Source organism: Balaenoptera borealis (assembly GCF_965194805.1).
Source record: "Balaenoptera borealis genome assembly, chromosome: 4".
Taxonomy (NCBI): Eukaryota; Metazoa; Chordata; class Mammalia; order Artiodactyla; family Balaenopteridae; genus Balaenoptera; species Balaenoptera borealis.
In genome coordinates, this window is record NC_138861.1 from 55,696,601 (window position 1) to 55,713,999 (window position 17,399).

At 35.2% G+C, this 17,399-nt stretch overlaps 1 protein-coding gene across 1 annotated transcript in view; it reads right to left on the bottom strand.

The window, feature by feature from the left end:
- Positions 1 to 447: 447 nt before the first annotated feature.
- Positions 448 to 17,399, bottom strand: part of LOC309627472 (uncharacterized protein) — a 347,968-nt gene continuing 331,016 nt past the window's right edge. The window contains exons 5-6 of the mRNA XM_082389459.1: positions 17,289 to 17,355; positions 448 to 2,166 (exon numbers count right to left, since the gene is read on the bottom strand). Of these exons, the coding sequence (XP_082245585.1) occupies positions 17,349 to 17,355 (7 nt within the window). The 3' untranslated portion in view covers positions 448 to 2,166; positions 17,289 to 17,348. The remainder of the gene's footprint in view (positions 2,167 to 17,288; positions 17,356 to 17,399) is intronic.

The following is a 17,399-nucleotide window of genomic DNA, read 5'->3' on the forward strand; positions in this document are numbered from 1 at the left end:
CACGGGACAGTAAGCACGTATGCCCACTGCTCTGGAGGAAAATGTTATCTTCCGAGGCTATTCACTATGGAAACATTCTTTAAATAATGGCCCAGAACAAAAGCAGTCAGTTCCTCTGACCACAAGAGGTGAAGAAACATGAGAGAGCCAAGAAGAATTTTCTCCCAATAATATCCAACTCCATTCTTCTAAGCAGTGAGTGTACCAAAATTTTTTTTCTAAGAGCCACAGACACCATTCAAGTTTCTGAGTGTTTGACAATCAACTTAGAAATAGAAATAAGAATGGAGTGGAAAATAAGACAGGATAGCTAGAATTATTGGGAAATTTCCTAGATCCTGTTGTTAAAATGCAAATAAATATCTCCAGAGGAATGTCATTATAAGAGCTATTAGCTTATAAACAACTATTGTAGATATTAAATAAGTGTTCTGAATTTGTGAAGCATTTTTACAGTTACTGGTTTATTCTACCTATACAACAACGCTGCACAGCAGGCAAATATGCCATTTAACAGCAGAATAAAACTGAGACACAGAGAGGTTAAAGCAACTTGTTCAAATATAACCACAGGAGTTATATTTGAATCATTCAATTAAATAGTAACATCATTAGTACATAGCAATCACATTTGCCCCAGAATTACAAATATTTATATATCATTCAACCCTTAATAGATAAACATAAAACTATAAAAAATAATAGGTAAAACTTGAGTGTGAGATATAATTTTGTGAGGTTTTGGGGGGTTGTATTACAATAGCACTGCTTCAGAGTAGTATAAAATATTCAAGTGATGGACCCTAGAGTTGTTATTCTGGAGTATATTTCCTGTTTGATAAGAATATCCACAATGTTCTTGTTTAAATTCCCCAATAACTTTAGAAAAGATTACTGATATAAGCATTATTTTTCATAAGGGTGCTTCAAACTCCCCCAATTAGAGACATTTTTTTCAGTGAAGTAACATCTACTAATCTGCCAAATTGAAATCACTTTACAAATGAGGAGACTAATTCTGTTTTTATCATTTAACTATAGGGTATTAATCATCTGATGAAACAGAAAGATTTAACAAAATGAGCATGTTCAAACCATTTGGCAAATATCTGCTAAAGAGAGCAGATAAAAACTCTTCGGTGGAGGTGGGGAGATGATTTTTTTTAACCTGAAACAAAAGCCAATCACAAAATGTGTTGTATTTCTCTTTTATACCTGTAATACAGTAGCAGATCATCAAAAAGGTTAAAGACAATGTCGGCCATGACTTCTTTCAGCTTTTGAGTGTGGCAACGTGTATTATTTGGCATAATGATGACACAGATCTGCATGTGTATGTCTTCAATAATTCATGTTGCAGCTTGTCTCACTGTGGGGACAGATGTCAGTGAAACCAGTGACAGCCGATCATGCTGATCCCACAGTGACACTGAACCTTGAGTACATGCCCACCAAGTCTGATTGGAGTGAGTAAAATATGGGCCAGCAAGTTTGGGTGTAGCTATTCATTTTGTAGCTACATGAATGTACATATTTTTATGTATGTATGTATAAAAAAATCTTACTTCCATATAATTTCCTAAAGATTTGGAAATCTTTATAATTTGGACTAGTTATATGTGGAAACATTCCTACATTTGAATGTCGTATATATTAGATCATTTAAAATATACAGAGAAAATGTTACTGACAAAATTAATTATTTATTGTTATGTATAGAAATGTATATCTCTCCTACAGCTGATGTATAGAATTACCAATCTTTTTCTTTTTTTTAATAACAAATCCAATCAATTTTATTTTTATTTATTTATTTATTTTAATAAATTTATTTATTTACTTATTTTTGGCTGCTTTGGGTCTTTGCTGTGTGCGGGCTTTCTCTAGTTGCAGCGAGCAGGGCCCACTCCCCATTGAGATGTGTGGGCCTCTCATTGCAGTGGCTTCTCTTGTTGCGGAACATGGGCTCTAGGCACGCAGGTTTCAGTAGTTGTGGTGTGTGGGCTCAGTAGTTGTGGCTCACAGGCTCTAGAACACAGGCTCAGTAGTTGTGGCGCACGGGCTTAGCTGCTCGGCGGCATGTGGGATCTTCCCGGACCGGGGCTCGAACCTGTGTCCCCTGAATTGGCCGGCAGATTCCCAACCACTGCGCCACCAGGGAAGTTCCTAGAATTACCAGTCTTAATTAATCTTTCATTACTAATTCATGTATAGAATAAATTAATGTCACACATCCAGAAGATTAAACAAGCCTGATGTTTTGTTCTCAAAGACTTATCTTTGTTTCTTACAATGATTAGTATTTTCTTTTAACATTTGGCAGTAATCAAACAACTATCCTAGATACTCTAAGAAAAGTATAAATGTATATCTGTCAGTATCTATGAACATTAATTAGAATATAAAATATAGAACATTGGTTAGAATATAGAAACAGTCTCCCTGCCCAAAGTTAGTCTAATCCTAATGTCTTAACCCATAACAAGTTTCATAGCAAGGGACTAGAATAAGAGATGTAGCTGGAGCTGTGCAAGTCTATTGTTTTTACTAGTAGCAATAGTAGCTCGACATACTTACCTTCCATTTGTGCATAAAGAAATACAGAGTGAGCAGTTCCAAAGCCTTTTAAAAGTCAAAATATTGTGTCATATTTTTAGATCCCAAGATGAGCTCCATTTATCCATTTCTTGAATAACATTAGGGAAAAATGTCAAGCTCTACTTATAACCTGCAGAATCTTTGATTAACAACTAGAGAATACCATGTGTACGTTTGTATGTGTGGATAAATACGGGTGTGTTTGTATATATATTACATTTTGAAATATTCAACAGAACAAAACATTCATCTTTATGTTTTTTTGAGTAACACAATATGTTCTGCAATTTTTGACTTGCTCTTAGACATATCACTTAGCTTTTAGAGTCATTATTCTTGGTAATTTTATTGTTTCAGAGAAGTTCCTGGCTTATTCCTAGTGACTTCTCTGATCTGTCCTCTCCCCTCTAAGATCAGTACATTTAGGAAAAGGCATTGACTTTTCATTATGCCAGGATTAGACTATTTTCAAGATACACTTGAGTCAGGGAATGTCGTCATTTCTACCATGCATAGTGTTGCCTAACAGTGGGTACCATTTTTCTTTGGAGGTGCATTTACATAAACATTTCTAATCACAGCTCTGTAAAGAGACACGGTATGATAATTCATGACTTTTAGGTAATATGTCATATGAATCTTAACATATGGCATTACACTCTACAGTGGCAATCTTGGCTTCCAAAGGGACCTGGAAAACATCCAGTGAGATGAGAATAAGCCAAACTTGATAGAAAACCATATCGATGCTAATCCAGGTTTACACCTTTCATTCAGACTCAGAACTCTCCAGCAGATGGTTCAGTGTTGAAGCACTAATGTTAGCAAAATGTCAAAACTATTTTGCTAGACTCCCCAATTGTTCATACAGAGTATTTTTCAAGAGCTGGATATCAAAACAGTATTAATGAATGGTAGCACTAAGGTCTCTGATCTCAAGTCCAGGGTTTTGGTTTCAATTTCCAAAGATAATCTGGCTTTGCTCCCTTGGAATATAGCCAGTCAGCTTTTACAAAGAAAATCAAATTTTAGAAGTTTCTTCCCTGATTCTTTAGCCAACAGTGGCATAATCAAAGAAGACAAAGGAATGCGGACCATTTGGCAGATAGCATTATTAGTGCTGCTATATCAATTTAATCATCCAAACAAATGTCATGAAATAGAGGCTCTGAATCAAAATGTCTTATTCTAGGATTTGTGGACATAGAGAAAAAAAAACAAATGGGCTTCAGAGAGTCCACAAAGCATCTGAATTTAGAGGCGAATATGGATGTAGGTGTTCCTATGCATACTTTTCAGTGTGCACACATATTTACTGAATATGCAACGTGCATGAATGAATAGGTGTAACACTCATACTAGGATCAGCAATGGTTTCAGTATGTTACAGAAAGTCAGAATTACATTTATAAAACAAGAATAAATATGTTTGCCTCTAGACAAAAGCATATTCAAGCACTAATTGATCACTTAATGCCTATTAGGATATATGCTGTCTTTAATATATCTTTTTCTAATATTATAAAGTGTCTTATGAAGTAGGAATTAAGAGCCCTGTTTTGCAGAACTCTAACCACAAATGTCTCAGAGAGAGGTTTATCTGGACCCTCCCAATGGGTAGCCTGGAATTAGCTTTCCTGACTCCAAATTCCACTCCTTTTATTTTACATCACTTTTACTCCTTTAATAATGGTTTCTACCTTAGTGTAAACAGACTACAATCCCGACAGCCAAAGATAGCGTCTATGATAACACAAGAAGGCAGATGAATGGATAAAAAAGTTGTGGGGTGTGTGTGTGTGTGTGTGTGTATATATATATATATATATATATACACACACAATAGAATATTAGCCATAAAAAAGAATGAAATCTTGCAATTTGCAGCAACATGAATGTACCTGGAGGGTATTATGCTTAGTGAAATAAGTTAAGACAGAGAAAGACAAATACAGCATGTTTTCACTTACATGTGGAATCTAAAAAGCAAAACAAATGAACAAACATAACAACACAGAAACTGACTCACAGAGAACATAGTAGTGGTTGCCAGAGGGAAGGGCAGCGGGGGATGGGAGAAATAGGTGAAGGGGGTTAAGAGGCACAAACTACCAGTTAGATAATAAATAAGTCACAGGGAAGTAATGTACAGCACAGGCAATATTGGGGTTACTTTGTATGATGCGTGATCTGTAAAAATATTAAATCACTCTTGTACAACTGAAACTAATATAGTGTTGTAAGTCAACTCTACTTCAATTTTTTACAAAAAGACATACGAGTAGGAGACCACTTTCAGGTAACATTCCTTCTCTCAGAATTTCTTTATGGAAGTCTAGAGTATATCGCTATTATTATCTTCAAGATGTATTTTCCTTTGCAAACTTCTTGTAGCAGCCACTATAGTATTAAATCAATCGGCATAAATTGATAAAACAGCAATGAGACTTCCCATCACATCTGTTTGAGTCCTGACCATTAGCCCAAGGCAAAGCACGTGGGCACTCCACCTGGGGGCCAGTTCATACCAGGACAGCTATTTGTCATGTTCTTCCGTGAATGTGCTTCTGGTAGTGAGGCCACTGGTAGAAAGATTCATGTTTAGCCCCTAAGAGGCTAGGCCAGATCAGAACTGAATAATGATCAGTAAAAATGGACCTGAGAGGTTTAAGACAGCTGAAAAGATACGTCATGCTCAGATTAGGTCAAGCCATTCAGGACTAACCCTGTAAAGAGGACCTGAATCAGTAGGTGCCACTGGTATGTCATCGCTTATAGGATTGTCAGGTTGGACTAAACAACATTGTTCCAATGATATAACTCTTAAAAAGTAATGCTTATAGGTTTTCCTCACTTCCAAACCCTAATTTTGCTCTTCTCACTATGTCTTTTATGATTAACCATGGTTTTATTTTCATTTTTGCTCACTATCAATTTCATTGCTGAAGACTGTCCATATTTCTTTAATGTGGTGACAAGAATTCTTTGCTGAAGCTAAAAAAAAAAAAAACCACAAAAAAAAAACAAACAAGAATGAAACAAGCTAAGAGAATAACACTGTATTCCATTTTTCCATTTAAAATATGTTACAAAACAGCTTTCAGTTTAAAAAATTTTGACAGTGTATATCCAATTTTTCAACTAACAGATGCACATACATAAAATTATATGATTGAAATTCAGTGTCAGGGGCTTTAGTCATTTAGTTTGGGCAAATTCAATGTACTGGTTCATAATATAACTCTTGAAATATCTATTTAATAATGAGAGAGTGGAGTTTCTATGAAATAGTGATATGGAAGTGCATTTAAAAAGTGTATTTATAGTGCATTTAAAAAGGATATTTTTTGTGAATATTTTTAAAAAGAAATTACTATGTTTTATTTTTAAATGAAAAGTGATTTTCATTTTTTTTTTTTAAGAAATCAATTCATAAGGAGATTGAGTGAGCAATACGTGGCTATTCAATGAAAGAAGAAACCAAGCCATGTCTTTGGACTCCTAGTTCAGAGTTCTTCGTGATAACTTGCAAACACCTGCTTATATTAGCTTAGACTTTCTCGCTTGTGTAATGACAATAAAGTGAATGACATCTGTTTTATTCCGTTCAGGCTGCTATAACAGAATAACATAGGATGGGTGGCTCAAACAGCAAACATTTATTTCTCACAGTTCTGGAGGCTGAGAAGTCTAAAATCAATGTGCCAGCAGATTCAGTATCTGGTGAGGGTCATCTTTTTGGTTTGCGGAGAGCTGCCTTCTCACTGTGTCCTCACTTGGTAGAGAGAGAGAGAGAGAGAGAGAGAGAGGTTTCTCTGCTCTCTTTTTATAAGGACACTAATTCCATCATGAGGATTCTACCCTCATTCTCTCATCAAACCTAGTTACTTCCCAAAGGCCTCACCTCCAAATACCATCATACTGGGGGTTAGGATTTTGTGGGGAGACATTTAGTCCATAGCAGTAAAGTGAATGTCATCTAATATATTGTTCTCCAGACAGTACCAAATATATGTCTAAAATATTTTCAAGGTAGAGGTGGGTTATGATAATTCTTGGATGGAAATGCAATCCTCCTACAGGGAAACATAGGCTATCCATTGCTCTTACAAATTTAGTGGGATAATTGAGTGTGCGCCACAGAAGCCAAAGACTTTTATCCTTTAATTGACAGAAATACCATATATATCATTTATATAATAACTAAGATCATCCCAAAAGACAGCAATTTGGGAAATCCAGATTCCTTCAGTATAGTGCAGTAATGAGGCACCCAGAATCAGATGAGCTGGGTCTGAGCTTCATTATCTGAGCTCCAACACTGACTGGGTAACCTTAGGCAAATTACTTGGTCTTTCTCTGTCCAGTTCAGCAATCTATAAAACAGAGATAATCACAGGATTTATCTCCAGAGTAAGGATTATATGAGATAACCAAGTAAAGAGCTTAGCACAGCGACAGTGGTAAGTGCTCAATAGATGCTACTACGTATTGCTATTTAGATATGGTGATTCCGTCTAACCCAGGAGGCTCGATTTTTAAAATGTGCCAGGGTTAGCTAAGATTCCAGTATCTTGACTGGTAGCAGGCATTGTTATTTTTAAGGATCCGTTGACCTGAGGGAAATGTGTTTTCCTTACAGACCCAATACAACCACTAACAAATATTACACATGTAATATTTTAAAAGAAAATATATTTTACCTTTAGCTGGACCTTTTGTTCAAGACAAGACTCTATCAGAAACAATAGCTTTGTTATAAGACATTTTATTCTAGGAATGGTGGTTTTGAATATTCAGTAGGGCTCCAGGCTAGTGATTTTGTGGTTAGGTTTCCTATCTTCCAGGAAGCCCTTGACAAAGGTCACAAACAATTTGCTCATTCCTCTCATTAAAATAAAGATGGAGAGCATTGGTGATAACTCTGCCCAGCAGCTAACTTCATCATCTGTAGCGGTTTCAACATATGCTTGTGAGATAATGAAAAATATAGCATTAAACACAGTGGCAGATTGAATCTTGTTTCAGGGTAAATATAGTAAGTCATTTTTTTCCCTCTTCATTTCCTCAGAACCTGTTTAGCATTAGACTGTTAATATCATCCCTGATACATGACAAAACCATTGCATAATATACTGCATTTCAGACCAACCTCCACATAAAAGTGAGCAACGGAAAACTATGAACATTAATCGGGCATTCAAAATAATGAAGTGCCTCATGCCAGCCCTCTTTAAAAGCCTTCCACTCTCATAGTTTTGTAGGAATAAACAGTTTTATAAATCTGACACGCTTTTCTGGTTCCATTTAGTGTTATGAAAATGTCATTTTTCTGAGGTACCGTGAATATTAAGAGTTTTTAAAGATATATTTTATAGCCAATAGTAAAAATATTCTATGCAATCTTTATGACATAATCTTTTTTTAAAGCAAGTTTTGAATCTAAAAAACAAGTTTATCAATATTGGGAAGGAAGGATTATTTACACTTTAATCTTCAAGGACTAGGAAAATACATATAATGATCTTGGGCAGCAAATATTTTGTTATGGTAAATATTCGCCTGGGGGAATTACAGTTATTTGAAGACTATATTTTTTATCCAAAAATAATTAAAAATTACCAATAAAAAAAACATGTAACTATTGACTTCAAAGAAAAATCTAATAGATTAACAATGGTTCAATTTGTGCTTGTGTTGAGGAGCATATCTCAGGAAAATTCTTTATACACACAATTCCAAAAAATATCTCATATTAAATTAAAATGATTTAAGAATGAAGGTATTTACTCATTATATTATGATAAAAACTGAATTAGGAGCTGACATTTTACTGATAATTATCCTTTGGTTGGTGACTCTAGTAAAATCTGAGTTTTTCCTGCTTTGACATCACAGTTTTTATCCCCACTTCATATGCCTTGCTACCAGATGTTGAACATGCTGCCTCTCTTTAGTTGTTTCCATTACATCAGAGGTCAGTCTAAGTTCTTCACTCTGGGTTCTCCCACCTATGCTGTTACCATCATATTCCCCTTTCAAAAGTGACATTAGGAAAATCATCTTCCCTCTATTGCCTCTGGTTTACAGAAGCAATAAATGGCTCAGCTGCAGCCATTGCTTCAGGATCTAATTAAACAAGGAATTGCAGATGCTGTGGATTTTTTTTTTTTTTTTTTTTTTCCTAATGATACAAGCAACTGCACGGAGCACATATGTTCCTTTTCTATTCTTTGACAAAGACTACAGAGAACCTGAACTTGCAACAAGCATGGGATGTGGTATGTTCTCAAGTGTTATTCAAGGTCACATGTTTTTAGAAGTAAAAATAGCAACAATTAACCAAGTGACTCTATGTAATGTAGCCTGAGATTTAATGTTCTTTATTATTGAAAGCTTGAAATTTATCATATGGGTATATTTAGCCCCAATCCACTTTGGATTATGCCTATACGGTCTTTCTTCAGAGCATTCTCCACATGTTTATTTCAGACAATTTTACATTTATCTTTTAATTGTATATTTTTAATAAACTGAAGTATATATGTAACATATATTAAAGCCTTAAAGAATAATAACAAGCAAACACTTGTGAACCCACCACCCAATCTAACAATGATAACATTAGAAATACCATTGACATCTCTTTTTTTTAAGTATTAACACATTCAATTCAAAATACTGCCCAATTGCCCTTGTAATTTCTTCTTTGACCCATAAGATATTTAGAAATATGCTGTATAGTTTCCAAATATTTGGTTATTTTCCAGTATCTTTTGTTATTTATTTCTGACTTAATTCCATTGTGGTCAGAAATGGAATTGTATAATTTAAATATTCTTAAATGTATTGAGTTGTTTTATGAACCGGAATATGGTTTATTTTGGTAACTGTACCATGTGCACTATAGATTCTGCTATTTGGGGATAAATTGTGCCATAAATTCATTTAGATAGAGTTGGTTGATAGCACTGTTCACGTGTTCTATATATTCAGTGATTTGCTGTCTATATGTTTTATCAGTTACTAGAGCAAGACAGTGAAATCTTCAGCTATAATTGAGAACTATTTCTGTTCTATCAGTTTTTGCTTCATGTATTTTGAAGCTGTTATTAGTTGCATAAACCTTTGGAATTGTTCTATCCTGTTGTCCTGTTGATGAATTGATCTTTTATCATCATGAAATGACCCTCTTTATCTCTGATAAGTAGTTTTGGTATCTAGTAGGTCATGTTCCCACATATTTTTCTTTCTCTTCAGTGGTATCTTGGTTATTCTGAATCTTTTCATCTTTCATATACATTTAACAATCATCTTGTTGAATTCCTCAAAGTCCCTATTGAGGTTTTGTTAGAATACCCTTGAAATTTTACATCAATTTGTGAAGACAAGGACAAGGATAAAGGACATCCACCCAAAACATATAGTAAGCATCATATTCAATGGCTAAGCATTAAAAGCTTTACCTCTAAAATCACAAAGAAAAGATAATGTTTATTATTTCTTCTATTCAACATCATATGGAGGACCTACCCAGCTCAATAAGATATGAAAAGGCAATACAAAACAGAAGAATTGAAAAGGGGGAAAAGTTGTCATTATTAGTTAAATGACACATTTGTCCACATAGAAGAATTTTTTAAACCTACAAATTACTAAAAACAATAAGATAATCTAGTGAGTTCACTGAATATGATTAATACATAAAAGTTTTTAGCAAGAAAGAATTAGTAAATGTAATTTAAAAATTATAATATGAGTGATCTAGGAATAAGTCTAACAAATGGACAAGACTTTAATAAAGAAAATTATAAAAATTAATTGAAATATAAATTCTAATTGTTACTGAACATGCATAGAAGAGAAACTCTCTTAATGGTGGCTGCATAGATTAAAACCATTTTGAAACAATTCAGCCAAACTTAGAAGAGTTAGAAAACATATAAAGAACTTCTACAATTACAAGAAAATAAACAAGAGACATATTCAAGATTATTCATTTACGGAATTGTTTATGTGGTAGGCAGAATTCTAAAATGGCCCCCAAGATTTCCACTCTCTGGTATCCTGTATAATGCCCTCACCTTAAGTGTGAGCAGAACTTGTGAATATGATGAGATATAACCTCCATGATTGTGTTACATTATATGACAGAGGAGTGGATTTCACAGAAGTAATTAAGGTCTCTGATTAGTTGACTTTGAGTTAATCCAAATGAATGTCACTCTCGGTGGGCCTGACCTAATCAGGGAGCCTTGAAAAGAGGTAGAAAAGATTCAAAACTAAAGATATTACTTTTGCTGGCCTTGAATAAGCAAAATGCCATGTTGTGCAACAGTTCACATGCCAGGGAAAGGTGGGTGGACCCTGAAGCTGAGAAAGGTCTGCAGTTGGCAGACAGCAAGGAATTGGAGACCTCGGTCTAACAACTACAAAGGACTAAATTCTACCAACAACTGAACTAAACTTGGGAGAGGACAGTGGGCCTCTGAGGCGACTGCAGCCCTGACCAACATCTTTATTTTTGCTTTAAGAGATCCTAAGCAAAGAAAACCAGCTGAGCCAGGCTGCACCAAGACTCCAGACCCACAAAACTATAACAAATTTGTGCTGTTTTAAGTCTTTAAGTTTGTGGTCATTTGTTATGCAGCAATAGAAAAATAACACAGTTTGTAATAGCAAAAAACAACAGAAAACCTTGAAATAACCCAAATCTCCATGGGTGGCAAATGAATTAATAAATTAATTCTTTGTAGTCATGCAATGTTACACTAGACTATGATAAAATTAAATAAAATATACCAACATGGATGAGTCTCAAAAGCTTGCTGAGCAAAAAAATTGCAAATCGCAAGTATACACACTATGACTTTACTTATATAATTATTAAAATAGGAAAAGTCAAATAATAGGTCATTTAAGGACAGATATTGATGAGGAATGGTTAATACTGTACAAGTCAAGGTTGAGATCACCTCTGGGGGAGGAAGATATTTGAGAGGGTTATAAAAGTGGTTTCAAAGGTATTGGCGTTAGCCTATTTCTTAGGTTCAGCGGTGAGTACATGAGTGTTTATTTTACTATCTATCAAACTCTGCAGATAAGTTACAAACACCCTTTTATAATGGAAGATGTATTTCACCATTATGAGTACATAATCCTGTAAAAAGGTCCCCAAATTCCAGAAAGTTAATCTCTTGTCTTCCTAGATTAGAAATTGAATAATAAGTTCATCAAGTGGAAAAAAAATTATGTATGGCTCTCCAACTGCATTTAAATACAGCAACAGCAGTAACAGCCATGGCTGTAGTCATCTCTTCAACCTAATTAGTGATGGCAGTTGAGGCAGATTAGCAAAGTGAGCCAGGAGACTAGTGACCCAGGTGTCGTCTTTCTTCTGTGTTGTGTGCTTTGCATGTTCAATCTGTGCTGTGTTGGGGAAGGGAAGCCGAGAGAAAACCCAAGTGCTAACAAAAGTGAGAGAGAAAGACACAGAGGCAGAAAACTGAGGGAGAGAAAAATTTTAAATATGCTTCACATTTCTTGAATTAATTAAAAAAGTGAATCATAAACCAGTGTTTAACTTACAACTTGACTGTGGATGAATTATTTATCCAGTTGAAACACACAACCTATGTTCATAACATGGAGCTGTTTTGATTACACATCTTGAATGGTGAATCTGGGAAATTACTGTACTAAGGGTCCTGAGAAACTCCATCAAACCTGAACTCATGATTTTTCTGGATGAAATATTGGAAAGTAAGTCAGTTCTCTGTTTTTACACTGGTTTTTCCAAATCTAATTATGCTTCTCCAAAGCTAGTCCTGAATTTGATGACCACAATAGCTAAAGCCAATTATTTGACCTAGAGCTATGACGGGAACTACACTTTGCAGTAAGACTTTGTACAGATGTACCCATGTCTCTTGCACACTCATCACTTATAACAAATTGATGCTAAATCAGGTTTCACAAAGTGTTAATTCTCATAATCAGTTAGAATCACTGTGTATCCCTAAATTATTGGACACTTCTAACACATTCTACTATGCGAATTAATTGTAACCTAGAGCTACAGAAATGGTTGTAAACAGGGTGGTACTGTTTATATGTTACTCTTGTGGCTTGAGAAAGGTAGCAAATTGTTTGCTACAAAGACTTTTCACTAACACTGAGGAAAAGAGAATCCACCAGTTTTCCCCTTTTGGTGCAAACATTTTAATAGTTATTGCTGTTAGGTTAGAAGAAATGATTTTCATTTAGTGAATTTCAACTTAATATCACAGGATCATGTCACCACATCATCCCTCTCCTCTTCGAGTCCCACCAGCCCACTCCAACAACAGCCAAATTCATCTGTGCTAGACTAACAGTTACAGAACTTTAGAACTAGAAAAGATTCAAGATATCATGTGGTTCAACCCAACAAGAAAACTACATTTGGCATGGTTGTTAAATGAAATTTCTTTTTGAAAGAAACACTAGAAAAACAAAAGTAGCTTTTCCCCATAGACAATTATTGAGAAGGGTTATTAGCTCCTTGAGTTTGAGAAAGAAGTCACTCTTTAAGTGGCTGAATTCTGCACGCGCACACACACACAAAATAATAATTAAATCAGCTACTTTCAAAGTGACAGGACCATGCAGCATGGAGATTATAAAGCAACAGCATTTATACATGTTGGCAACTAGTTGCACACCAGGAAACCAAAAGCAATTTATGTAGGAATTTGGCATCCTCAGTTCTCTCTAAAATTCCATGACTAATTTCTCAAGTAGCTTTATTTCTCTCACTTAATCACTCTACTTCTTACTTCACAATACGATGAGAGCATTTGGTTGCATCCAATGCTCCAAAGAGATCATGGAATAAAATGTGTCAGTGAGGTTTTTAAAAAGGCTGATTCTGTAACTAACAATGGAACAAATTACAAGATTTAAATGGGAAAATGTGAGATAAATTAGTTTTTCCTCTTGTGTCCTTTCAAAACCTAGAGACTATTGTTCCCTTGCTTTTTTGTCATTCCAGTACTACTTTTCTTAATCTAGTTATTTTGAAACGTATTCATAATGTCTGCCATTCTGCGTCTGCTATATTTCCTTCACCTTGCCCCAAATTTTTGTTCTCATCAAGTATATTTATCAGTCAGCACTTTCAGGGCTTCAAGATAACTTCTTCCATTAAAAAAAATTTATATTTGATAATAATAATAGTCCTTTGCATGAAGCTCTTATATACATTATCCCATTTCATTCTCAAAACAAAGTAGCAGGGTTAATATTTAGATTTCTATCCTCTAGAGGAGAAAAGAAAAATCTCCCAAAAGATAAGTGGTCTGCCCAAGATCACAGCTAAATAAATATTTGAACCAAGAATGGAAGTCAAACTTCTTTTCACTACGCCCAGCATGATTTCTTAAAGAGCTCTTCTCTTCAGATGAATCAGTTAGTCTCTGGTCATCACTCCTTCTCTATTGCCATCTTCACTTCTACTTCTATTTCCATGCAATGATGTTTAGGAGCTTGCATACAAATTGCTTCTGACACAATACTAACTACAAGTGACTTCTGACAATCTCCAAAACCCTTATAGTACTTGACTTCCTATTGGTACTTAGAAACAACTGGGACACTTACATGGTAATAATATGGAACTGACGGAACAGGTTTCTGGTACCTCTGCCAGCAGGAATTCAATTAGTCTAAAGAGGTCTTCCCTTCCCATACCTGAGAACAGTGAATCCATGACTGTCTCTGAATATTTTGTCTTATTATCATTCTAAGTGACTGCAGTATTTAGGTTCTGTATGTCAGACCGAGAAAAATAACATAAAATTTTAATTTACATTAAAACCATAGTCAATTACTATAATTTCTATCAGTCAGGGACCAGCTAGCAAACCCCTCCAGGTAATTTAAATTGAGGAAATTTAATACATAGGTAATGACTGATGGAAGAGCTGAGAAGCCAACAGGGGATGGTGAAGCAACCAAAAGATTAGCAATGGCAAGACACCACTACCACTTCTAGGGCTGGAGGGACAAAGGAGAAAGTCTTATTACCAGAGACTAGAAGCCATGATTACCGGGTGGGAAAGCAGAGGCTGTCTAGTGGGGAGCTAAAAGCACAGTGGAAACCAGCCACTGCAGGAAGATGCCACCCAAGGATAAGCTAGTAGGGGAGAAATACCCTGGCTTCTCCCATTCTTCCTCTCTCCCATCTCCTTTCCCCTACCCCCTCCTGGGCCTCCAATGGAGCAAATCTACCTGGAAGCTAGTTGGAAAGTAAGTCTGAGACACATAGTTTATGGGTGAGGAGTCGAAAATGAATATTAGTACAATAGACAATGACCAACTCACTTCCCAGGCATAAAAGAGAAATCTAGAGCTGTAAACTGATTGCTAAATTATGTTCAATTTACTTTTCTTTTATATAATGAAAATGATCTGCACATCTCTGAGTAGCCTAGACATTATAGCACTTGGTACATAATGTAGTTGGTTAGGGAAAATAATGCTAAGTATAGAAAGTGATGCAGCATAAGTACCATCATATTTTCTCATTACACACTTTAGCAACAATAATGGATATCATTACATAAAAATATGTACTATAATCATACAATTTATTTGGACTGCATAAAGGATTTGCTTAGCCTGTCTTAATATATTTATACCTCTAATTACATATCCATTATATAAGCATCCATTCAAGACCTACTACGAGGCATACAATTTACTAGTCCTTAGGGAAAAAAACTATTTTCATAAGACAGGGTCATATCCTCAAGAACCAAATAAGATAGGAATTAAGAATAAAGTAAATGAAACACATAAAACATAGATATGATTGAGAGGAGCACACAAATAAGAAAGTAATTCATTTTTCCAGGGGGCTAGGAGCCAAAAAAGACTACATAAAAAAGAGGATATTTGAACCAAATCTGAAAAGATAAGGAAGAATCAAAGCAAATGCTATGTTTCTCTGAAGCCTTCCCAGGCTCTTCTCCCATACACACAATGATCATTACAAGCATTGCTTACATATCACATTCTGGATCAATTACAATGCTGAATCATCCGCTTACTTCAAGAACATGTTTAAAAAGAATCCCTCACATTTCTATCCACTAGACATTGCAAGAAACCTAGCAGAGATATTCTTAATTTTAAAGATCTTCCAGCATTGCATGCTATGGTGTTACCTTCTTTTTCTGTCATTCCCAATACTGTCCCCTTGCTATCCTGATCCTGCTTGCTATATACTACTGAATATTTTATAGCAGTGGATCTTTGTTCTAATTTGTTTTCTTTTCCAGTACAACCCAAGAGCCATATAGACCTGCAATTCACATTGACCCAAATTCCTTGAGACTATATTGAAAGATTTTCTTTGAACTCCCACATTTGGAAAGGGATTTAGATAACATTTTATATATTGGAAACTCTGCCCTTATCCAAGATGTTGATGACCTTCTGTTATCCACTCCTTCACTGAAAGATGAGATACCTAAATCTTATGACTCGTGTAGACCATATGTTACAAAGCTTCTAAAAATATATATATGGTGATGCCTGTCTCAGCTTCATTACCTGGGACGTTACATACCTATACCAATAAAAGTGAGGTCATCTTCTAGGATAAAAACCAGTCTCATGGTCCCAAGGTCCACTTAAATTTCACAAATGTCCACCCTCTTGGGCTTAGCTAGCTACAACTTACATAGCATATTGGATATGCTTCTAACCCAAAGCTTCTATTGCATTCAATTTAAACGAACATCCCAGAGCCATGACCTTTGTCACAAGAAGCCAAATAGTCTTTTTTTCTTCTTTAAACAAACCTTGTAGAGAACCCTAGCACTAAATCTTCTTGGTAATGATAAGCCTATATATATTTACATTGTGAGGAAAAAGAAACTATTTTAGGTGTGAACACAGATTCATGAAAACAGAGAATGGCCCACTCTTTAGTATGAGTCAGTTCTGCCCCGACCTCTCTGACTATAGCTATTCCCCACACAGTCACAGCACTTCTAAAGACACAATCATATTCTAATATTAGCCTAACAAAATATGCAATTTTATTCTTCTCTGCAAACAGAGAAGGCTGGGCTCATATTAAATCCATTCTGTTTGCTCCCATTTCAATGCGAGGGGAGTTTCATAACTGTCTTACAGCCCCTGTCTACTGTTCAAATCCAGTATTAACTTCAAAAACTTTTTTTTTTCAAAATTACTGACCTCATATTTTATGTAGATTTGCCCTGTTGGTGGACAGAAAAAAGGTGGGTTTGGAATATGCAGCAACATGAGAACGTAGAAAATTCTTCTTTGCTGTCTATTCTTGCTTACCCACATGGCTGAATTTATAATTTTTGGTCTTATTTATGACTATGGACAATGCAGGAAACAATGAGAGTTCATCACCTCAGTAGGTATAAAAAATGTTTATTTGTTCATTCATTGATGATCTCTTACACATTATCATATAGCTGTCATAAAGTGTTTTGCTCTCTAAAAGACTTAGGCATGGAAATGCTTTGGTTCCCACTACAGCCAAAGTAAATGCCATTTTCTCTTTCTGGGTCCAACTAGTTGCCTCTGAAAACTCTTTCTGTTGTTGCCTTACTCTAAGATTAGTCCTCAGATTCAGGATTAAACAGAATCAAACAAACAAAACTTACTAATAGGGTGACTCTTTTTCCCAAATTTGTACAGGCCCAAGGATCTTCTTCATCTTGCTTTCATGGCCTATGGAATGAAAAAGGTAAATAAAAGTGATGACAACATAAATG